This window comes from Elephantulus edwardii, unplaced genomic scaffold (assembly GCF_000299155.1).
Source record: "Elephantulus edwardii isolate Elephantulus edwardi_28Jun2011 unplaced genomic scaffold, EleEdw1.0 scaffold00037, whole genome shotgun sequence".
Classification (NCBI taxonomy): domain Eukaryota; kingdom Metazoa; phylum Chordata; class Mammalia; order Macroscelidea; family Macroscelididae; genus Elephantulus; species Elephantulus edwardii.
The window spans coordinates 6,453,533-6,477,748 of record NW_006399787.1 but is presented as its reverse complement, the minus strand read 5'-3'; the positions used below and the strand labels follow the sequence as shown (position 1 = coordinate 6,477,748).

Sequence of the window (24,216 nt, the reverse complement as noted above, 5' to 3'; positions counted from 1 at the left end):
CATGCTTGGGAGGGTGGAGGGACGGCGCAGGAGAGGAAGGCCCTCTATGAGGTGGATTGATACAGTGACTGGGATAATTGGGATGGGAGTGTCAGAGACAGTGCGATTGGCACAGGACAGAGCGGAGTTTAGGGCTGTTGTACATAGGGTCGCTATGAGTCGCAGGCGACTCGACGGCACATAACAACAACAACAACAACAACAACATATTCCAAGCAGTGGAATAGTTGGGTCATATGGAATTTCTATGATCAGTTTTTTTGAGGAAGCACCAAACTGCCTTCCTGAGTGGTTGTACCATTTTACAGTCCCACCAACTATAAGAGGTCTTATCTCGCCACATCCTCTCCAACATTTATTACTTTCTGTCTTGTTAAACTTTGCCACTGCTACTAGAGTGAGGTGATAGCTCATTGTGGTTTTGATTTGCACATCTTTTTATTTCTTGATTGCCGCTCCCATGGGCGTTGCTAGTACAGCTAACTGAAATGAAATCTTTATTAACTTACTTCTTTCCTCCATTTATCATGATACTCACTGTTGGTCCAATTGTGAGGACTTTTGTTTTCTTGATATTAAGGTATAATCTATACTGAAGGCTGTTTGTAGTCTTTGCTCTTTTTCATTAAATGCTTCAAGTCCTCTTCTGAAACTGGTTCCTGAAAATGCAGAGGCAATCCCTCTCCCCATGAAAGCGTCAGAAAGAGAATAACTCCACCCACTCGGATCACGTGAGTGTGAACTTGTCGGTATCTCAGGGGAGAGGACAAACCCTTTTTACATATTTATTCATTCGTGTTTTCACTCATTCATTCACGGTCCTGTTCAGTAAACATCTGTTGAGTGTTGAGTGTGTGCGAGGGTCTGATGAAAACATTGGCTGTTGAAGGAATTTGATAGAGAAAATACATTTTGGAATAAAACCCAAAAAGCCAAATTGATAACAACACCTGTTTTATTTTAGTCAATTGCATCTGTTGTCAAAAATGAAAAGCTAAGTGAATCTGCTTCAGGCAGGAGCTTAAGGAGGGCAGTGGAATGAAAACAGAGGCAGAATGGACTACTCTCCCCCTCCCCAACTCTCCTCTTTCTAGAACTACCCACTCAGTGCATTTCAAGGGATTAGTGAACCCCGTGATGTGAAAAATTATCTCTGTTCATTTTATGGGTTTCATAGCTGGCATCAACTTTGCAGAGCGGCTCACGACCTTCCCTAAAACTATGAATCCGACCATACATCCCAACATGCCCTCTAATTTTAATGTAACTGAGGGTAGATTCACCACCACAGAGTGCTTTCAGAACCACTTTTATTTATTTGTTTGTTTGGATTTTTCAAGTGTGCCGGGGAGTGACATTAATCACATTCCCAGTGTGGTGTAGCCATCTCCACGCTTGGCTTCTAAAACTTTATCACCCTGGTTTTTTCCAAGTTCTGTCAACTAATTTGGGGGCTGTGACTTACTTTACTAATTAGTTATTAGCCATTAATAGTAACTGATAAAATCAATGGCTGCTCTTATGATTGATGGCATTAGATCTTAATGATTACCAATAGCACTAATAATGACTGATCACGTAATTGATTAGTAACAGAAAAATCTTTATAGTGACTTTCAGTGCTGTTTTGATGTTAAGGATAATGATAATTTTTACAATGAAAAATGATAATACAATAAATGATGAGGACTTGTTGTTTGGCCAGAATTTCCTCCTCAGAGCATTGTTGTTTTGCCATTAGCTGGACTACGCGTAGCAACCTGTAAAGAATAGATCCAAACCTTGCTTTATCCTACACCGTCTGGCAGTCATGGTGCCAGTCCTGTTTGTTGAGGGTCTTTCTCTCTTTTTCTGACCACCTACCATTCTGAGCCTGTTGTCTTTTTTTCAAAAAACTGGCCCCTCTAGATAGTATGTCTAAAGTATGTGATTCAGGGTTCCACCATCCTTGCCTCTAAGGAGCACCCTGATTGTATTTGCAAAGTCAGTTTAAAAACCTGAGGTAAACCAAGGCCACTTATGTGTCCACATCTGGCTCGGAGTGATTATCTACCTGACTTGTGTCGTTAAGTGCCATTGGGTTGATGCCCACTCACAGCAAACCCGTCTGACTGAGTAGAATTGCCTCATGGGCTTTTCTCAGCTGCATCTCTATGGGAACAGACGGCTAGATTCTTCTCCTGCAAAGCTCCTGTGTGGCTTTGAACTGCCAGCCTTTTAGTTAGCAGCCAAACACCTAACCATTGTGCCACCAAGCCTCCTTTACTTGGAAGCCAATAAATACTGATTGAACAAGTGAGTAAGCCTCCTGCTTTTACTCCTTCTCAGAGAGGCCTTTCGGCATTTAGAGCAAAGTGCGGGGGAACTTTGCCTGCTGGCCTGTGAGCTCACAGTACGGAACAAGGTAGTGCGATTGGCGTGCGTGCCTCCACCTGGGCCCTGGTGAGTTGTTTTTGTTGTTTCTCCTGCTGTTTCAAGTTGTTTCTCTGTGCCGCTTCCCACAAGGGCCATCTGAGGACATGGTGATGTGATGTGGATGCCCTGAGGCTGCTGCGGCCAGGGTCTGGGTCTGACCCATGCAGCCAGCCCTCTCGGTCGACTGCTTCTCTCTTTTGGTTTCCTGTGACACAAACAGAAACAAAGCGTAAACGAAATCGATTATCATAAGGTCATGGGTCTAGCTCATGAAAGAGTAGACAGGACTTAAAAGAAATTAGACTGCAGCGTAATGTAATTAAGAAATGTTGGGATAGAAATTGAGTATAATAACCCTGTGCGATGATCCTTATAGTAGGGTGTCTGGCGCATCACCTAGGACGTAGGACTTAACACAAAGCTGCAGATGCCTGGTGGCTTTGCGTTAGACCATTTCTTTTCTGTGTCTTAACCCAGTGGTGGGCACCACATCACAACACAGAAAATACTGGCTGAGTAGTTTCTGACTCAGTGACTCCATGTGTGCTGGAGTCGAACTGAAACCACAGGGTTTTTCTTTCTCTTCCTCCCACTGTCCTGCCCCCATGGCTGTGATCTTTAGACATTTGATTGCTAGGCCTTTCTTCCTTGGCACCTCTGGGTGGATTGATTGATTGATTTTTAAATTGGTGTGCTTACAAAGTTGGTAAGCGTTGTGTTTCACACTATTCTTCATTCACATTGTGTTTCATACATTGACATGCATTATGTTTTATAAGACTAATCACCAGAAGGGTGCAACAATGAATGAATGGAATCCCAAAATTTCTGTAGATGTTCATTGAAATGAAAAATAAACAACCTAAATTTAAAAAAAAACAAAAACAAAACCAAAAAACTAATCACCATTGGACTTTGCCCATCATTAGCTTTTCTTTTCACCTCAATCCTTCCCATTCTCTTCCCCTGCTCCCATCATCCACCAAACAGTGCAACCCTGTGGTTTTGCCCGTACCTCTGGGTGGATTTGAACTGTCAAGGTTTTAGTTAGTAGCCAAACACTTTACCATTTATACCTGTCAGGGACTCCTTAACAAAAAGTCTTATCTTGCCATCAAGTTGTCTCTGGGTGGTGACAAACCCAGTGTAGAACTTTCCTTTACGGTTTTCTTGACTGTAGAACTTTCCTTTAAGGTTTTCTTGACTGAATCTTGTAGAACTTTCCTTATCAGTGTTTCTCCTTAGGTTTAGTTTTGAGCATCTTCAGTGTCACCTTAGGGGGTGTATAGACATTGCCTTCCACGTTTCCCTCCTGGGATGCTGGAACACCTCTCAAGTGCCTGGCATCATAGTGGCTCCCCCAGTACAGAGCTGAGTCCCTGCACACAGAGCGAGCTGTGTTATGCTCTGCAGCTGTCATTGAACACTTGCTCTCTGCCAGTGTCACTTAATTTCAGATCATTAAGCCAAAACTTGAAGTGCCAGGTAAACCTTTAAAACCTTCTTTTTTTCCCATCATATCATAGCTCAAAATTTCTCCCAAACCGGAAACCAAGCCCATCTGCAGCAAGTTGATTCTGACTCATAGTGACCCCACAGGACAAGTAGAACTGTCACCAACTGGGCTTTTTACAGAACAGACTGTCTCATCATTGTCCCATGGAGCAGCTGGTGGCTTCAAACCACTGACCTTACTAGGGCTCCGATGCCACAGAGGGACCACATGATCCAAAATCCAAGCTCTTCATCTGAGGGGTCAGTCTTCTTCTCTTGTTCTTCTTGTCTTGTCAAGTTGTCTTTTCTTGTGTCAATTAGAAAAGGATAAGATGATAGTCCCCCTTTACCCATGGCTTCACATTCCATTACTTCAGTTGTCTGCAATCATCCATAGCCCAGAAAGATTTCAATTCTGTCCCATTTTGTCTCGTGAAAATTGTGCCTTCCAGCTTCCAGAGCTGGGTTCGCCTTCTTCCTGTGCTGGGGGTGAGCCTGGTTCACACAGTTGAGGGGGCTGCTGTACCAGGCCCTGACGGTGTCTGACAGGTGAACACGGCCTGCCCGGGGCCACCTGGGTACCTTTTCATGTGTATGTACAGGAGAAATATAGTATATGTAGAGTTTTGTATTATCTGTAGTTTTAAGCATCCACTGGGAGTCCTGGGTGATATCCCCTGTGGGTAGTGGAGGGCTGCTGAGCTCTGGTGGCTGAGTGGTAGGGAACTACACTGCAATCCCAAAGGCAGTTCACTATGAGCTCCTTCAAGGGAGAAGAATGGATAATCCCCTCCTATGTGATTTACTGTCCCTGAAAACCCACTGAAAGGTCAGATATGGGTAGGTTCTGACTTGATGGCACATAACAACTGTATATATAAGCTTTTTATTGTTGATTGCTTTCGAGTCGAGCATGACTCGTAGTGACCCTGTGAACAAAAGACTGGAAGCCCCTCTACAACTATTGACATTTATCAAAGTTCATAGGATTTCTGGAGGCATGTTATTTAGGAAGTGGATGCCACTGCTGCTTCCAAATATATAAGCTTATGAAATAATAATAAAGAAAATGCTGATGATGGACTTGGTGGATTTCAGATGCTCGTCCTGGCTGTGAAACAGCTGTTCCCGGACTTCGAGTTTATGTGGCTGGTGGACGAAGCCAAGAAGAACCTGCCGTTGGAGCTGGACTTTCTCAATGAAGGGAGGAATGCTGAGAAAGTAGCCCACATGCTGAAGCACTTTGACTTCTTAAAGGTAACAGAGGTGGGACAGTGGGGGCCATGGTGGTCTTGGGGGATGGACTGCTCCCTCCCCTGCATTCCCTTTAAGAACATGGGTTGGGATTTTCTCCTTCCTGAGCCTTCTTCCCAAGGATATTTGATTTGTTATTTGTGCTGCAAGTGAAAAAGCCCTTCAAGGCACAGCCACAAAGAAGCACCACATGTGATTGTCAGGCCAGCAGCCAATCAAACAGATGTTTATTGACTAATCTAAACTTTCAAGACACTGATCACTATCCAAGGGCCAATAAGCTGTAGTCTCTGCTTCCGCGAGGCCTGGGATGCTGATGCCGGTGATGGTGATGACGTGTTGATGCTGGTTCTTACTGCCCTCCTGGTACCTTTCTAAATACTTTGTATCTATCATAGCGGCTCATTGATGACACACTCACTTCTGCTCTGACATGAAATACTTGCTCCTAAAAACCACCACACGAGGAAATGTCACACAATAGAAACTTCAGGGCTTATAGAAAAGATGGGGTTCGAGGCACACCCCTCAGAAACTTCACCAGGGTCACCAATGAGTGTTTGTTGAGTTGACTTCAACTTGTGATCACCCATGTTGTATCAGAGTGGAACTGTACTCTGTACAGGACTTACAAGACTTTTTTGGCAAGTAGATTGCCAGGCCTTTCTTCTGAGGCACTTCTGGGTGGGCTCAAACCCCCAAACCTTTTCTTATATCCTGAGAGTGTAAACCACTTGAGTCACTGCTAACAGTTCAGCTCACTGCTGGCAAGTTGTCTCTGGTGCAGAGTGACCTGCCCTCAGGTTTCTGAGGCTGTAAATCTATTTTTTACAGATAAGGGAATTTATGAGGGAAATAACATGTTTAAAATCAGGTTCAGGAACAACTCAGATCAGGACAAACTATCTTCTCCACCACACCTGAAGACAAGGCTATTTCCAGTTCCTGGCTTTGACACAGTCCTGCTCAGACAAGTGTTACAGAATTCTTGTAGCTCTGCCGGTGCAAATGTCCTCCATAAAGCACCTCACCCTAAGGTCAAGTCCAGGTCCAAAGGTGCTGAACCCTAGCTCCATGCTTGCAAACTCAGCTCCCCCGCAAATGCTGAGGCTGTAAGTCTTAATGGGACGAGACTGCCCACCTTTTCCCTTTGGAGCTTCTTGTGGATTTGAACTGCAGCAGACTTGTGGTCTTTAAATTAACAGAGCAACTCGCTATGGGCCTCACTTGCACAATTGCCTAATAAACGTGCCAGCACAGTTTTATACAACTTAGGTGGTAGTGCAATTGGCACAGGACAGAGCAGAATTTAGGGCTCTTGTACATAGGGTTGCTATGAGTCGCAAGTGACTTGACGGCACATAACAACAACAGGTGTTTAGGAAAGGAAGAAGGTCAGTGAAAGAGAGGAAGACCTTCAGTGAGATGGATCGAGTCAGTGACTTCTTTAGTGGGTTTAAGTGTGTCAGGGATGATAAGGATGGCACAGGATAGGACTGGGTTGAGCTCTATTGTAAGGTCATTATGTGCCATACTTGGCTCAAAGGCACCTAACAGCACCAAGAGCAGCAGGAAGGTTAGGGAATACACATTACCACAGTATGCATGGCACTCGGCCTTGACGTTTGCCTGTGGAAGTGGACATCGGAAGGCTTGCGCTTATGGGTTATTGTGAAGTGGTCGGAGAGAAGATTACAGCAACAGATGTGATGAGTGTCTGTCGTAACTCGCAGTGAAGGTTGAAGTGTGTGCAATTTGTGGAGTTCTGTATTCACCCAGCATTTCTCAGAGGTGACGCTGCACATAAGCTAATACACAATTTGTGTTCTGATCAGACTGTTTTCATAGTATTTCAGTCACATTGTAACGAATTTTTTTTTAAACCAAGTTTTGTGGCAGAACAGATCGGACTCTAACACACTGAGGTAGGAAACAGTGTCAGACCACACCAGTCACAGCTCCAAGTGCCTGTGGTGGTTTTGCATGTCGGTGTGCCCCCAAATTCAGAAAAAGGAACCCCCATTTCAACAGATCAAAACCCTCAGGGCTCAACAGATTGGGGCCACTCAGGAACTCCTCTTCACATCTGTTGTTGTTTTGTACCATCAACACTGGATCATAGCTGACCCTCGAGTGGATTTTTCAGAGCCTGTGAATCACACCGAAGGCAGTGGCCCATCTTTCTGTCTCAGAGCACTTGGTGGTCTCAAACTGCGTGCTTTGGGGTTGCTAGCTTAACTCCTTGCTACTTGGCCACCAGAGCTCCCTTCAGTTCACACTGTCATTGTTCTTAGATGCCGTATTTTCAGAACTGACCCGCAACAGACCCTCTAGGAGGCTTTTGGACAGTTCGTGGATTCAAACCGCCTACCTTTGGATGGACAACCCAATTTCTTACCACTAGACCCCCAGAGCTCCCATATTACTTTACATCTAGTAGAGGCAAAAGGCATGAAGGCATTGTTAACACACAAGTTGATCAGTACTATGAGTTTCCTATTTGATGCTCAGGAAGCATTATTTTATCCTTTGCAGGATGAATAGCAGAGGGAAGCTTCCAGGAGGTGATGACTAGGTAGGAAAGGATGGATTCTTTTTATTGACACATCCTCTGTGCCAGGCACTCTGCACTAAACCCTCTGCAGGCACCATGACATTGAATTCTTTTAGCCATAGACCCATCTTACAGATGGCACTCATAGTCATCCAGTGAAAAAGCTGGAGCCAGAAATCCCATGGTCTGGCTCCAAATCTGGTGCTCTGCTCAGCATATTCTGCTGCTTCCTAGCCAGCAGGGGCACTCCCCAGAGCCAGAACAACAAGCCAGACAAACAGAACCATCTTCACCGTTCCCATGGAAACCGCGAAATCATCCCCCTGGCGGAGGCCAACTAGCAACTGCCAGACCAAGACATGTAATAGTAATAACAACACACAGTTTTGAAAAGAGGATGCCAAATGGGTAAATAATTAACACAACGATTCGACCTGCTGCTTCCAAAACAGCGCCCCATTCCTCCGACAATGGAGGAATTAGGCTCCTGAGTAATTAATTTTGCCTAAACACATAACAAGTGGGAAGTGAATTTTGTGCTGTGAACCAGTTCAGCTCTTAAAAACTGGAGAAAAATAGTTTGGGTTTTTTTTTTGTTTTTTTTCGCACTGGCATCCCATCACAACATCTGTGCGTAATTAAACCTCAGCAAAGAGTTTACCTCTCAGCGTGTGAGGCATCTTCCACTGTGTATATGGCTTTACTAACCTCAGCTCTGTGCTATAAATCTCCACGCCTTAGACAAGCGCAGAATGAAAGCAGGGTGTCGGGGGGAGTGGAGGACTAGCAGTGGGCGAGGGGCAACCAGGTTGATTGGTCAAGACTGGGGCATTGGCCTATTTGGCATCTGGATGTTATCAGGCTGAAATAGGACAGGTGTTGAAGTTAGTGGCAGATCTGAGGAACAGCTGGGGACAAAGTAGGAGAAGCCTTATGACCACAGGGTTTAGGGAGAGTTAAAATGAGGATCTGTGTGTCTGGAATTGGGGACAGGTGGTGGTGGGTCACCTGATGAGCAGAGCCTTCCAAGGTTTGTAAAGTCTCAGTAAAGAGCCTGGACTCCACAAAAGGTTTTCTTGGACCCTGCTAGTTGTGCGTGTGTCCAGAGAAGGCGCACAGTGCCCTAAGAATCCCAAAGATGAAGAACCATGGATTATCATTCATACCAGTTAGCAGCACCTGGCTGCCAGTTTGTTGTACTATGGTGGCTTGCATGTTGTAGTGTTGCTGGAAGCAATATCCCTGATATTTCAGGCCTCAGTAAGGCCACACACAGTGGACAGGTGTCAGCTGAGCTTCCAGAGTAAGACTAGGAAGAAAGTCCTGGTAATCTACTCCTCTAGATTGTTGTTGTTGTTACGTACTGTTTAGTCGCTTGCGACTCATAGCTACCCTGTGTACAGAAGCCCTGAAACCGGCTCTATCCTGTGCCAGTTTTACTGTCTCTGACACACCTACCCCCATTACCCCAGTCACTGAATCAATCCATCTCATCAAGGCTCTTTTTTTCTTTCTTTCTGTGTCTTTCTACCCTTCTAAGCATGATGTCCTGCTCCAAGGACTGGTCCCTCCTTGCAAATTATCTGATGAAAAAAACCATATGGATCACAGCAGAATGTTGTCTGATATAGTACCGGGAGTTACTGTATCCACAAGATATAAAGGCACTCAGAATAGATGGTAACCATATTAGTGGGCTCAAACACACCCTCCTGAAGATGGCACGCGGCGAGGCAGTGCTTCAGAGAGCTGAAAAGAGAGCTGCCTCAGCAACAAGTGTGTTCTTTAAGAACTTTGTAGCTATTTGAATGATAACCTTAGTCCTGGGAAAGAGGTGCCAATGTTAACCCAAGGCGTCAGTAGGGAAACTGAGGCCCAACCATTTGTCCAGGGTTGCATTGTGTAGTGGGGTGAGTAGCAGAGAAAGGCTTTCAATTGAGGCAGCCTGATGGCTCTGTTGTATTTGAATTAAACAGTGTTGCTGTTCTGGCTTCATAACAGGCTTGAACTGGTTCATTCTGTTTCAGCCCCTGCTGAGAAGTAGCATTTCTACCCCAGATATATGGAATCAGAGCACAGAGTTTATCAGGTCCACAGGCAGTTCTCATGAATGTGGAATAACCTGGGATCACCTATAAGGATCCCATTTAACCTGTAACCTGGGATAACCTATAAAGATCACTCGGAGTTTGTCATGGCCATTTGCGGAAACAAACACCCAGTGGCCAAGTTCAAGTTCCTCATCTTCTCCTGGAGGCTCCACTTGGCCCTACATAAGTGCCAATCCTGACCCCAGAAAGAGGGCACAGATACAGAGCCTTCTAAACCAAGGCCCTGGGCCTTGGCCTCCACCCACTGAGCTAGCCGGGCCCTGATCCTGGGCTTTTGCTTTGTTCCTGTGTGAGTAAATACACCTCATATATCTACATGGACTCTATTTCTGAGTAAGGTCACATTCACAGGTACCAGGGCCTCAGACTTGAGCATATCTTTTTGAAGAACATTTATCAACTCCTAACAGCCTGGATCTGACGTCTCAAGGTTTGGTTTTGCTTTGTAGGCTGGGATGGGTTCTTACTGTCTTTAATTATTTTTTTCTTTTTTCCTTCCTTGATGGAAGAAGCAGAGTAGAAGCAGAATGTGAAGATGAGTTGACTATTACATTACATCCTCAGGTGCAGTGGTCATTTAGGGTCAGCTTCCATGATCCTCTGTCCCTATGTTAAGCTCAGTTTCTCCTAACAAAGCAGATAGCCTTTTACAGTCATTATAGCTTCGTGTCCCCAAGGGCGCATCACTGTTTCACCCCTGTGTCCAGGACAAACCCTGTTATTGCTTGGGTTTGATACTGTTATCATTTCAAATCTAAGCAGCCAAAGCCAACAGGTTTTCTGCTTTATCAGGCTGAAGGTGGTCACATTTGTAGGAAGGCAGAGGGGGAAATCTCAGTTCACCCACATCCCTGAATCACAAGCCCAGAGACTCTCCAGGCTTCAGGTTTTCTTCTTCTCTCCAGGGCTGTTTTCAGGTCACCCCAGGGAAGACTGGCTGGGGGGCAGGACCTCAAGTCTTCACAGCCTCAGCCACATACAGCCCTGCTTAGCATTGCAAACCAGCGCAGGGGAAGAACTTAACCCCACAAACGTGCCCTTTCTTTTGGAAGCCGTGAGCAACAAAACTAACAATAGAAACACGGGCTCATGTTTTTAAAGACACTTTTTGAAAAATGCCAAGCAAGTCTGAATTCTGAGCTCAAAGAGACACAGGCTCACAGATGTCTCTACTGGCCCAGATTTTTCAAATGGCACAAACAACAGACAAGTAGCACACCGAAATAACACCTTGATTTCAGTTGGCACCTTTGTTCCAAGGACCCCCGGGTGCTTCACTTGTCTGAATGCCTGGTTGTCCTCAGAACTCCCTGTCCAGAGGGGCCAGCAGCAATTTTCCTTTCTGACGGGGAGAGCCAAGGCCGAGGGGAATTAAGTGGCTGGTCTGAGACTCAGCTGTTATTCTCAGAACTAGGAGCAGGAACAAATTTCTTGATTCGAAGGCCACTCACTGTCTTATTGCCAGATAAGTTTGGGAGGTTTGAGTCAAAGACTTTACTGTCAACCAGTACTTGAATTAACTGTCCTAGCTTATTTGTGAGAGCAAGTAAGCCCATCAAGTTATGGAGGCTGGGGGTGGGGGGAGATTACGGAAAAAACACACTGCTGCTCATTCAGAACTGACTGACAGCTGACCCTCCAGCAGGTTTCTGAGACTGTAAATTGCATGAGAGGACACTGCCCTGTGGAGCAGCTGGTGGATTCGAACCACCAAAGAGGCCTGACCTTTGGGTTAATGGTATGGCTCCCTATGCACCGTGGCCATGCTAACACCTGCTGATGCCTCCTTATTGGCCTGCGGTGGTGATGGTGACTACCACCAGTAGCCCTTGGTGTAATCCAACCTCTTGCCAATTTCTGAGGAAATTTGTTTTCTTCTTTGCTCTGGGATGTTGGCAGAGTTCAGGAGATTGGCTTTAGTTCTCTAGTGTCTCCTTAACAGAAGAGCACAAGGGGATGCCTTTAATAAGCAGAAATTTATTCTCTCAGTTGAGGAAACCAGAAGTCCAAATTCAGAGAGTCCGAGTCTGGCTCTGATTCTCATCTCTTTTCAACACCTGTGGGCTTGGTGATCGTTAGAGACCTCCATAAATGTTTGCTGTAGCCTCTCCTTGCTCACTGCTGGGGCCATTGGGTCCAAAGGGCATAGCTCTTTTTTGGTTATAGCAGAATGAACAGGTGTATCTCTGAAAAGGTGCAGCCTGAATGCTCCTGGGAGGCAAAGATGGCAAAGCTTTGTCCTTCATACTTTGGACTTGTTGCTAGGAGAGGCTTGGAAAGGAGTATTAGGCTTGGGAAGGTGAAGGACCAGTAAAAGAGAGGAAGACCCCCAAGGAGATAGATTGTCACCGTGACTGTGGCAGTGGGCATACATGTACCAGACATGGTGAGGATGGCACAGGATAGGACAGGATTCAAGTCTTTTGTTCATAGGTCGCCATGAGTTGTACTGGACTCCACAGCATCTACCAATAACAATAGGTCCCTGTCTACACTTCATTCTCTCTTCTTCTATTTCTTGTAAGATAAAAGGTGATTAAGGCCACATCCCAAAGTCATTCTTCTTATATGAGATTAGGTCTTTGACCTGAGTTAGACTATTGCATTCTACACTGTTTGGCCACAGGTCACATTGTGGGGATCATCATTCATGTTATTGCATAACTGCCATATTATATAATTTGAGGACTAAAGTTTGTCTGATTTAGATCTTCCTGATCACTTGCTATGCATCAGAGAGCTGGACAATGAATAAGGATGACAGAAGAAGAATTGATGCCTTTGAGCTGTCATGTTGGAGAAGAGCACTGAACATTCCATGGATGGCCAAGAGAATGAATAGTTGTATCTTGGAGAGGGTGCAGCCAGAGAGCTCCATGGTGGTAAAGACGATAAAGCTTTACCTCACATACTTTGAGCATGCTGCTAGGAGGGGCTATTCCTTGGACAGGAATGATGCTTGAAAAGGCAGAGGGTTGGTGAAGGAGAGGAAGACCCTCAACCAGGTGGATTGACATAGTGACTACTACCACAGTGGGTTCTAGTGTGTCAGGACGTGTGAAGATGGCACAGGATAGGACAGAGTTCAGATCTGTTGTTCATAGTTGTTGCTATCGGTCATACGCAGACTCGATGGCACCTAACAACAACATATCAGTACATAACTCCCAAACTACATCATTAATTAAATGCCAAACCACTGGAAATCACGGTCCAGTTACGTTCACACTTTTTTTTGTGGGGACACAGTTCAACTCATGATAAAGTTGAAGGGCCTGTAAGTTACAGATATGCCTGTCTTCAGGTAATACCCAATATACAGTGTATAGGCAAAAAAGACTTATTTCCCTAACACAGCAAGAGTGTTTTCAGGAGCTTCCAGCTGACCTTGTTTCAGAGCTGACATCTCTCTGATGCCTTTTCCCCCTTGCCTGCAAAGTGGCTGCTGCAGCTCCAGGTATCACATTCACTTTCAGGGTATGAAAAGAAGGGGGAAATAGTATTATTTATAAACTACTCTTTTGATCAAGGAAAAAAAAATTCAGAATACCCTAACAGACATTCAGTTATGTCTCGTAAGCAACGTGTAATTGCAAGGCAAGCAGAAGAGAGTATTTTTGCTGTCTTTGAGTTGAATGTTGGCAAGAAGAAAAACAGGCCAGGGAATAAGTGCTGTGCTAGGAACCAGCATTCTCTATCACAGAGATAGTTTTGGGGTTTGTTTTTGTTTTTGGTTTGTTTTTTTTTAAGACAATAAATTTACACTCCCATAGTTTGGTGCAATGTGGTGTTTTTTTCTTTTTTGATTTTATATTGATTTGCATACTAAATTAATATACATTGTGTGATTAAACCAAGCTACTCCTTGGAGGCAAGGATTCTGGGGCTTCATCTGACATACTTTGGACATGTTGCCAGGAGGGACGGGTCCTTGGAGAGGGACATCATGCTTGGGAGGGCAGAGGGACAGCGCAGGAGGGGAGGACCCTCTATGAGATGGATTGATTCGGTGACTGGGGTAATTGGGATGGGTGTGTCAGAGGCAGTGCGATTGGCGCAGGATAGAGCAGGGTTTAGGGCTGTTGTGCATAGGGTCGCTATGAGTCGCAAACGACTCGACGGCATATAACAACAACAACAACATTGTGTTTCACACATTCTTTTATTCACATTGTATTTCATATGATCATTTATTTATATACATTGTATTTTGTAATCTTAATCACCATTGATCTATGTCTACTATTTCCCCCGTCTTTTCAGCTCTCCATTGAATCTTTCCAAATTCTTTCACCTGCTCCCTCCACCCACTAAACTCTGTTATCCTACTGATTCCCACCCACCCACCCCTGTTGCCATACTTTGCCCTCCTGTCCCCATCTCCTTCCCCTGACTCAGTGACCAGAGAAATGTAGATCTGTCAGAGACGATGACATTGGCTCAGGACAGGGCAAGTTTCAGAGCTAATGTACATAGGGTCACTGTGAGTCACAGGTGACTCGACAGTACATAACAACAACAACAACAAACGAGCTATTTTTCTATTTTTAAAATAATGGCCTTATGCAGTATTTGTCCTTATGAGACTGAGTTCACTCAGCATAATGCTCTCTAGACTCTCCCATGTTACATTGTATTTTACTGTACTATCATTGTTCCTTAGTGCAACATAGTATTCCATTATGTAACTATACCACAATTTCTTATCCATTCATTTGTTGATGCATTTGTATTGTTTCTATTTTCTTGTTATTGTAAATAATGCTGTTATGAAGTTAGGTGTACAAAGCTCCATTTGTGTCTCAGTTCCATTTTCCTTGGAGTATATTTCTAGCAGTGGGATAGCTGGGTCATGTGGTATATCTCTGTTCAGCTTTTTGAGGAAACACCAAATTGGCTTCCAGAGTGGTTGTAACATTTTACAATCCTGCCAGCCAGCCATGAGCATTCCAGTGTCCCCACATCGTCTCCAACATTTATTGCTTGCCATCCTATCAAACTTTGCCACTGCTACTGGAGTGAGCTGGTCTCTCATTGTACCACAGAGATCTTGAATTAAGTGAGTGAGAGAAAATTCAGTTCCCTGACCAGAAATTATCATGTAGTAAAACTCATTCAGTGAATGCAATTCATCAATGGCACAGGTTTAAAAACTGAGGCTGAAGGTATGTATTCATGAAAGAACCTTAAAATTATTTTGATGGTAAAAAAGGGGAGAGGAAAGCAGCACTAATGAGCTCTGACTCTGGCCTAGGTAGTAAGTGGTTTATACATTTCGCCCCAAGCCCCATTTTTAGTGTGGACTCTTAACAGTCCCTGTAAGGCACTTAGGGTGATGAGGAAGTGGTGTGGTGCTTTGGCCCCCACACAAGAGGAAGCCTGCTGTCATCAGGTTGATTCTGACTAAGGTGATCCCATATACATCCACATTAAAACTGAGCTCCCACGGTTGTCAGTGACAACTATTTTGAAAGATCACCAGGCCTTCATTCTACAGAGGTAGATTTGAACTACCAACCTTTCAGTTAGCAACTGAATGCAAACTGGTTGCCACCCAGGGATCTAAACCTGTCTCTGTAGACTTGATTCTTATTCATGCTAGCCCCATCGCATGCTTCAGAATATAACTGCATTCCATACGGTTTGCAGTGGCTGACACCTTTATGGAAGTAGATTGCCAGGCCTTTCTTCCACAGTGATTCTGGGTGGATATTAGATATTAGATATTAGCTATCAACCTTGGGGTTAGTAGCTGAGCACAAACTGTGCCACCCAGACATGAGTGAGAAGATCTCTGGAGGAGTGGGCCAAGGGCTTGGATGGTGGAGGTGGAGAGAGGAAGTCTGCCCCTCCTCTCTTGGCCTACCCTTTCTTGTTTCCCACCTCAGCACTGCCGAGGTCCCACTGGGGCCTCTTCTGATGTGGGAAGGAGCAGCTCTGCTGTCTGGCTCCCTGGGCCTCGCTGTGGTCCTCACCCCTGGCTCCTAGTCTTCTCAGACTATAAGACACACTCTTTCCTTTCCAGGTTCCCCAGATCTACTGGGAGCTCTCTTCTAAGCGGGTCCTTCTGATGGAGTTTGTGGATGGTGGACAGGTCAATGACAGGGACTACATGGAGCGAAACAAGATTGATGTCAATGAGGTAAGGCCTGGGGCCCAGGAGCTGCTGTATCTGAGGGCAGGGGCTCAGCCCAGTGGTCTGGCTCCAGTCGATGTGGCCAAGATGAGGTGTTGAGTCTGCTCCCACAGCATTGAAATCAGGGCTGGGTGTGAAGGGTCTGGAAATCTCAGAGCAGCAATAATCCAACCCTGTGCCTGTCTTCAAATGTTCATGCTTGTAGTGCATTGTGGGTGTAGGCATGTGCCGAGCCTCAGGATGAACTCTGGGATGCTGCTGGAGCCTTATTTTCATTTGATGATGTGAGAAAAAAAATTAACAGTATTTACTTAAAAAAACACAACTATATTTTGGAGCAAAAGGAAACTTGATATGATGTTTCAGATAGAGATAAATTTTCTGTGCTTCCTATAGCCTCTTTACCATGGCACAGGATCAGACATCTGTTGTTCACAGGGTCGCTATGAGTCACCTTGACGGAGTGGCACCTAAGAACAACTCCTTCCACATGTTAGGAAAACAGACAGGTAGAATTGAGGGCCTGCAGCCCGAGTCTGGTTGGTTGGCCTCATTTAGCTCCGTTAGCATTCCTTGGTCATCTGTGAGGCTCGGTCTGTTTTAGATACTTGAAGTTGTGACAAGGCCCTATCCTCAAAGAGTGTACCATCTAGAGGATGACCCTTCAGAGACATATAAAATGACAGCTGTAATAAACGCTAAGAAGTGTGGTGACGGAGCTTGGAATAAAGTGCCCTTTATTCCAACTCAGGAGACAGCTTGTAATTCAGCCAGGTAAGGCTGGGTAGGAGAGAAAGGGTTTAGGGAAGGAGTGAGGGGACAGCATAAACCCCATTTTTTTTTTTGGCACATACTGAATAAATGTTTTAATTGTTTATTATTTCCATAAGCAGCTCCTAAGAAGTTATATTTTCTTTTTTTATTATTATTAAATTTTATTAGCTTTAATGAACATTTACAGAGATTTTGGGTTTTCATTCATTCATTGTTGCACCGTTTTCTCTACCCTCCTCCCCAGTTCGTTTTTCTTTCTCCCCCCCCCTTTGGATGTCTGTTTTAATTGTCCAATTGCCACAGTGCTTGTCAAAGCGAGTTCTGATTAATCTCCTTTGTCAGTGTGTCCTTTGCCATTCCCTATCACTCCTCCCTGAGAGAGACTTCACCCTGATTCATAAGGAAAAGGGGATGGCATATTCTCTTAGCTACTTCCTGCTGAAAAGGGATGTTGTAGGTTTCAGGATAAACCCCATTTTAAAAAAAACCCCATTAATACCAGAAGCAGAAGCGGGCCATAAAAATTCTTAGCTTAAAGCAAACACAAACACGCCAGGTAAAGTCTTATCTGTACTTGCAAAGTAAAGAATTAACTCGTGTCTACTTGACACAAAAAAATAAAGGCAGGCAAAGTAGCCAGCCCATCAAAAGCCAACCCACATGACTGATCCCCCAGCCCACTAGCCATGCTCCCAATCACCCTGCCCCAACAGTAGCACCCAGAAAGGCCTTAAAAACAGTTGGGTGGGGGAGACTTTTTCCCTTGCCACCTTCCTACTGAGGGAGAGAGGCTCCCCATGTGGAATTATTCTGGAGAATAAAACACTCTTTTATTTACATGCATGTAATTTGCATCTCCTTTGAGGGGCATTTCCTGGGCAGAACAGGAGGTGGCCTGTGAGTAGGGCCATGATGGGCAGGGAGCTCTTCAGTGAACTTGGGAGATGTTTCAACCCATGTGGTGGAAAGAGAAGGACATATAATTCCCGACTATTACACTGCTACGATGGGATCCTTCAGCTTCCTCTGGAATGCCTCCAGGGACAGGGAATTCATTACCTCTCTACTTTGGAGACTAGGGGAAGCAGTTCTACTCTGAAAGGTGGGTTCTCTTATTTTGTTTGAACTGTCATGTGGAATGTTTGGTTGTTTTTGATTTAAGCCTCTTGTTTAGAGTCAACACCACCTGGGAAGGGCCTTTGTATTTAAAAGTAGGTTGAGCTGTAGGCCCTCAGGCCTAGTGTAATTATAATTTAGAAGAATAGTCTTCTTAGTGGTGCAGCACTGGTTTGTCAATTTGCTGTACTGAGGTAACCTGGAATGGCTGTGTTGCTGAACTCTGTGCCATTGGTGTGTCAGATGGCATAATGGTTACCCATGGTGGACAGTGTTTGGTGGAACTCCCAGATTAAAACGTGTTTGTGGGCAGGAGAAAAGTGCAACAGTGAATGACTGGAAACCCCAAGTCTCTGTAAACTTTAATTAAAATTAATAATAATAATAACCCCCCCCAAAAAAAAAACCCAACCCACAAAAAATATGTTTGGAAGCAGGAGTAGTATCTACTTCCTAAACAACATACCTCTGGAAACTCTGTGAACTTCTTTTAAAAATTTTTTTTAATATTTTTCCCCATTCATTCACTGTTACAAATTTTCCTCCCTGTCCACCCCTCCCTCCAGTTCACTTTTCTCTTTGCAAAAAGAAAAAAATACTTTCATTGTTATGCAATCCCTCCCCCAAGTCCACTTTACTATGCAGCTCTTATTCTGGACTCTTGTCGTGTAAATAATACCTAATCATATATCCCTTTTAAACAGTTTTTTTCCCTCATCTGTTTGAATGCATCATTTATTTATGTACATCATTTATCCCCTCTCTTCTTAGTTTCTCCCCAACCCCGATCTCAGTCCTGTTTTCTAACAGTGGCATTATGCAGTATTTGTCCTTTTGTGACTGAGATATTTCACTCAGCATAATGTCCTCCACAGTCATCCATTTTGTATAATATTTCATGAGTTCCTTATTTTTCAATGCTGCATAGTATTCCATTGTGTGAATATACCACAGCTTCCCTATCTCTTTGTGGATGGGACTTGAGTTGTTTCCAACTCTTTGCTTTTGTGAACAAAGCTGCAATAAACATGGGTGTGCCTATTGTGCCCACAAAATGCCCCTCAAAGAAATCCAAAAACACGTTTGAAATTTCAAGAGTGTTTATTATATTATTTCCACACGTGGAGACTTTTCTGCTTCCTCAGGAAGGTGGTGAAGAAAAAAAGCCCCGAGTTTCCTCTTCCACTTGCTTTTATAGCTCTTTTGAGTGCCCCTGTTAGGGCAGGGGGATTGCGATCATGGTTGGTGGGTTGACTTTTGGTGGGCTGGCTACTTTGCCTGCCTTTACTTCTTTTGTGTCACGTAGATACTAGTTAATTCCTTACTTTTCAAGGACAGACCAGGCTTTACCCAGGGCACTCGTGTTTGCTCTAAGTTAAGAATTTTTATGGCCCGCTTCTGCCTCTAGCGTTAATGGGGGTTTATAAAAAATGGGGTTTCTGCTGTCCCTTCAGTGCATATATCTGCTTGGGTGGCAGTTCTGGTTTCTTTAGGGTATATTCCTAGTAGTGGAATTTCTGGGTCAAATGGTATTTCTATTTCCAACTTTTTGAGAAAGCACCATACTGCCTTCCAGAATGGTTGCGCCATTTTACACTCCCACCAACAGTGAATAAGAGTTTCAATTCCTCCACAACCTCACCAGCATTTGTTGTTTGCTGCTTTGTTGAATTTTACAATTGTTACTGGAGTGAGATGATATCTCATAGTTGTTGTTGCTGTTGTTGTTGTTTTATCTCATAGTTGTTTTGATTTGCATCTCACTTAGAGCTAGGGATTTTGAGCATTTCTTCACATACTTGTTCATCATCTCAATTACTTCTTTGGTGAAGTGTTTGTTCATATCCTGTACCAATTTTGCAGTTGGGTTGTTTACCTTTATCTTGTTGGGTGCTTGAGTATTCTATAAATTCTAGATATAAGCCCCTTATCAGACATGTTATTACCAAATATTTTCCCCCAGTCTGTGGATTTTCTTTTTACCCTGTTAAAGAAATTTTTGGTTGTGCATAGGAATTTTATTCTTAGAAGGTCCCATTAATCTATGTTAGCCTCTCCTGGTTGTCGGAAATTCTGTGAACTTTGAGAAATGATGATAGTTATAGAAAGACTGTCTTCAGTCTTTTTTTCATAGGGTTGCTATGAGTTGTGCTTGGCTTGAAGATGGGAATCAACAACAAAAACAACAAGAACAGGGTCCATCCCAGTGCAAACCACTTAGCATTTATTGAATGCTTACTGACCAAGTGATTGAGTCAGCAGCCAGTCAAACAGGTTACCCTTTCCCCTGGGCATCTCTCTCTGTTAACCCAAACACAATGTAGGTGCTTGGAGAGCCTTTAACTTTCAGGGTTCAAGGGGTAGAGCAGAATGCAAGGGTGTTACCGCTCTCTCCCTGGCACTGCCAGTCCTGGCTGCTCAGGCCTGGGTAGGCGTGTAGCCCTGAAACCCAGCACTCCCCAGGTGTAGGGTCAGAGCCACCCTGCGCTCAGGGACTGCCCCCCCCCAGCACCTCCCCTCCTTGTCCCTCCAGCTAGGACAAGCAATGCCCCATCTTTCTTGTCCTATTTGAGCCCTCATAGCTGAGTAGCCACAGAGAGAACAATTGTGTGAAATCAGTGGGATTTAATCCTTTTGCCCCATGGAAATTGGACACCGTCCCCTCCCTCTTCTTGCTCTCTCCTTTCCCTGTCACAGAACAGGCATCAGATAGAACAGCCAGTGGCCACTGTTAGGACCACAACAGCCAGCTCTCAGCTTCACAGATACAGGAGGAAAAAGAGGGCTTCTGCCCCCCTGGGAGCTTTAGTGGTGTTGTGAGTAATAGCATTCAGCTGCTAACCAAAAGGTCAGCAGTTCAAACCCACCTGCTGCTTATTGGGGGAGAGCCCAGGTCTGTGTCTGTGAAGATAACAGCCTTGTAAACCCTACAGACAGTTTTACTTTGCCTCATACCCAGCACACCAACAAAAACCCGCTACCTACATGTCATCAAGTCGGAACAGACTCAAAGCTGACCCTCCAGCAGGTTTTCAGAAGTTGTAAATCTCATGGGAGGAAACTGCCCATCCTGCAGAAGGATTCGAACTTCCAGTGAATGGAATGGGTTATGGGCTGTGCCACCCACCAGAGCTCGCTAATGGAGCAGGAAACACTATTCCAAGAACCATTTTGGGGACTTGAGGGGCTGGGAGTCGCAGAGTGGCGTGTGCACGTGGCCCACCCTGCTTTGCCTGGGACTTCTCCACTATCATCTGACTGTCTGCTGGGCTTCTGTGGATGATTCCTTTCGAAGGAGAGTCTGTCTGCCAAGAAGGAAGGAGAAGAAACTGTTGCTCCAGTTCCACCCTGCATCCCTTACGCCTGGGGAGAAATGCTCAGAGGAGAACAAGTGTCTTCTATCTCAGTGTTGTCTCCTTGGTGGGTGGAGGGCACCAAGAGGAGTTAGAGCAGAGTTTTCTGCAGCGAAGACAGCAGAAGGCTGCATGGAGTCCTGGATCCCCTTCCCAGGAGGACCCTTCATTCCAAAGCCATTGGCAGTGGTGAGGAAGGAAGCCGTGGGCTGGAAGGTCATGCTGGCCTTCCTTCAGCAGCCCCACTGGGGATTAGGGTCTCTGTCTCCTGATTTGGAAAGATCTCAGACACCACACCACCACCACCCCCAGTCCCAGGTTATTGGCATTTACCTACTGCCAGCTGCCTTGGGATTTGTATTCCAGCAGCACCCCCAAATCCATTAATCTCTTTGGATCCGGGTAAGCCCTGAGCTCTAATAGCCCTTAATCTGAGGTGGGTTTGATTTTTAAAGACAAGTGCAAACACGGAAAGATGTGCTCTGGCCTGGTTGCTTGCTTAGGAGGGAGGCTTGGAGGGGGAGAGGGAGCTGACATGGCAGGTGGAGCCGGAGTTTTGGGAAGAGATGGTGTCTGCTGAAGCCTGGCCTCAACCTCCCCCCCTCCACTCTGCCCTACAGCATCCTTGCAGGTGAAGCTTTGGAGATGCAAAGAGGGAAGGTGACTTGCCTGAGATCACCAACCTTAGTTGTCCACGTCTATCAGTTTTCACATGGACATGAGGCCGTCTCCACCCAGAGCATGCGGTGGATCATCCCCAGCCCCCAGCAGCATGCCCGCGAACCTTCCTGAGGGAGGACAATCCAGGGGGTGGGTAACAGTGACAAGGGACAGAGGTTTTCCCCAGATCTAAGGAGAAGGTTAGTTCATGGTACCTTGGCTGTAGAAAGAGTCCTCTCCAGACGGATGAGAAGAGTCCACCATCCATGAACCCCTTGCTGAATCATCTTCCCTCCACTGGGAGGAGGTCTTCTTACGTTCCAGCCCTGCAGGCCTAACTGGAGAGGACGTGAACGCAAACCCAATCCCACTGTCATTAAGTGATGGCGACTGATCACCACCCTCCATTGGGTGTCCAAGGCTGTAAATTCTTAGGGGAGGAAAATGACCTTCTTTCTTGGAGTGGCTGGTGGATCCAAACCCCTGACCTTCTGTTTAACAGTGTATTGTGGAATGCATCTGTCTAAATTAGCCAGTTCCCGACAGCCTTGGGTGGTGAAACACTAGGTTAAGGAAAAGACCAGGGTTCAGGCTTTAACCTACCAGAGGCTCCCTCTGTGATCCTTTGCAAATCACATTCCTACTCTGGGCAGCCATTGTCTTTGTAATCACTTGCTGTACATCTGAGAGCTAGACAGAGAATAAGGATGACAGGAAAAGAATGAATACCTTTGGGCTGTGGTGGAGAAGAGCACTGAACATCCCATGGAGGCCAAGAGAACAAATAGATTTGTCTTGGAGCGGGTGCCTCTAGAGTGCTTCTTTGGAGGTGGGAATGATGAGACTTCAGCTCATATACTTTGGGCATATTGCTAGGAGGGCCTGTTCCTTGGAGAGTGACATGATCCTGGGAAGGATGGGGGGAAGCAAAGGAGAGGAAGACCCTCAACCAGGTGGATTGACACGGTGACTGCTGCAGTGGGATCTTGTGTGTCAGGAAGTGTGAGGATGGCGCAGGATAGAGCAGGGTTCAGATCTGTTGTTCATAGGGTCGCTCAACTGGACAGCACCTAACAACAACAACAACTCTGGGCTCCCATGGGTTGGTCTAACTGGGTTCTGTGCATTTTGAATTCTTTGAGTATTTTGCAGCACTGATTTCTTGGTTTGCTGAGGACTGAAATTGTTCATGTATTTCAGAATCACCCAGGGGCTTATTTAAGAATGAAGATTCTTAGACTGTACCCCAAGTTGACTCACCAAAACCTGGGGTAGGGAAGGCTGGAAGAATCTGCATTTGGAGTATTCTATAAATTTAGGTGTAAGACCCTTATCAGACATGTCCTTACCAAATATTTTTTCACAGTCTATGGCTTTCATTTTTACCCTGCTGGAGAAGTTTTTGATGTGCATAGTTTTTTATTTGATTCTTAGAAGGTCTCAGTCTTCTATTTTATCCTCACCTGGTTGTAGGTTTTTCAAGGTGCTTGGAAGACTGTTCATGTAGTGGATTAGGGCTTCTAGAGTTCTTCCAAGCTTTTCTCTGATGAAGTTTATAATCTTTGGTTTCAGTCCTAAGTCCTTGATCCATTTTGAGTTGTTTTTTTGTGTATGGTGTGAGGTGTGGATCTTACTTGAATTTTCTACAGTACAAGTACATAAATACTGATCCCCAAAGAAGAGCTCTTTTGATCAGATTACTGGTCCACAGGGCACGGAATTAAACTGAAGCCGGAGCTGGAATGATAACTTGAAGTCAGTCCTGCTTTTTGGGAAACGAAGCCACCATTTGTTAAAGAGACTTTATTACTCTACTTAACTGATTTCATCTCTTTGTCAAAAATTAGTTGACCAGAGGTAGATGAGCTGATTTCTTAGTTTTCAGTTCTATTCCATTGATCTATGTGTCTATCACTGTACCAGTACCACCATGGCTTGACCACCACGGCTGTGTAGTAGGATTTGAGATCAGTGAGTGAGATGCCTCCTGCCTTGTTTCTCTTTTTTTCAGGACTGCTTTGCTTATGACTTATATCTAGAATTTATAGAATACCCCAGCACCTCAACAAGATAAAGGTAAATAACCCAATAGCAAAATGCGCATGGGATAGGAACAGACACTTCACCAAAGAAGACATTCAAATGATAAACAAACATATGAAGAAATATTCAAAATCCCTAGCTCTAAGAGAGATGCAAATCAAAACAACTATGAGGTATCATCTCACCCCAGCAAGATTCAACAAAGAAGCAAACAGCAAATGCTGGTGAGGTTGTGGAGAAATTGGAACCCTTATTTACTTTTGGTGGGGGTGTAAAATGGTGCAACCATTGTGGAAGGCAGTATGG

At 44.9% G+C, this 24,216-nt stretch overlaps 1 protein-coding gene across 1 annotated transcript in view; it reads left to right on the top strand.

Annotated features, from left to right (window-relative positions):
* ADCK1 (aarF domain containing kinase 1) overlaps window positions 1-24,216 on the top strand; it is a 167,976-nt gene that overhangs the window by 119,998 nt on the left and 23,762 nt on the right. The window contains exons 5-6 of the mRNA XM_006884642.1: window positions 5,008-5,166; window positions 15,854-15,970. Of these exons, the coding sequence (XP_006884704.1) occupies window positions 5,008-5,166; window positions 15,854-15,970 (276 nt within the window). The remainder of the gene's footprint in view (window positions 1-5,007; window positions 5,167-15,853; window positions 15,971-24,216) is intronic.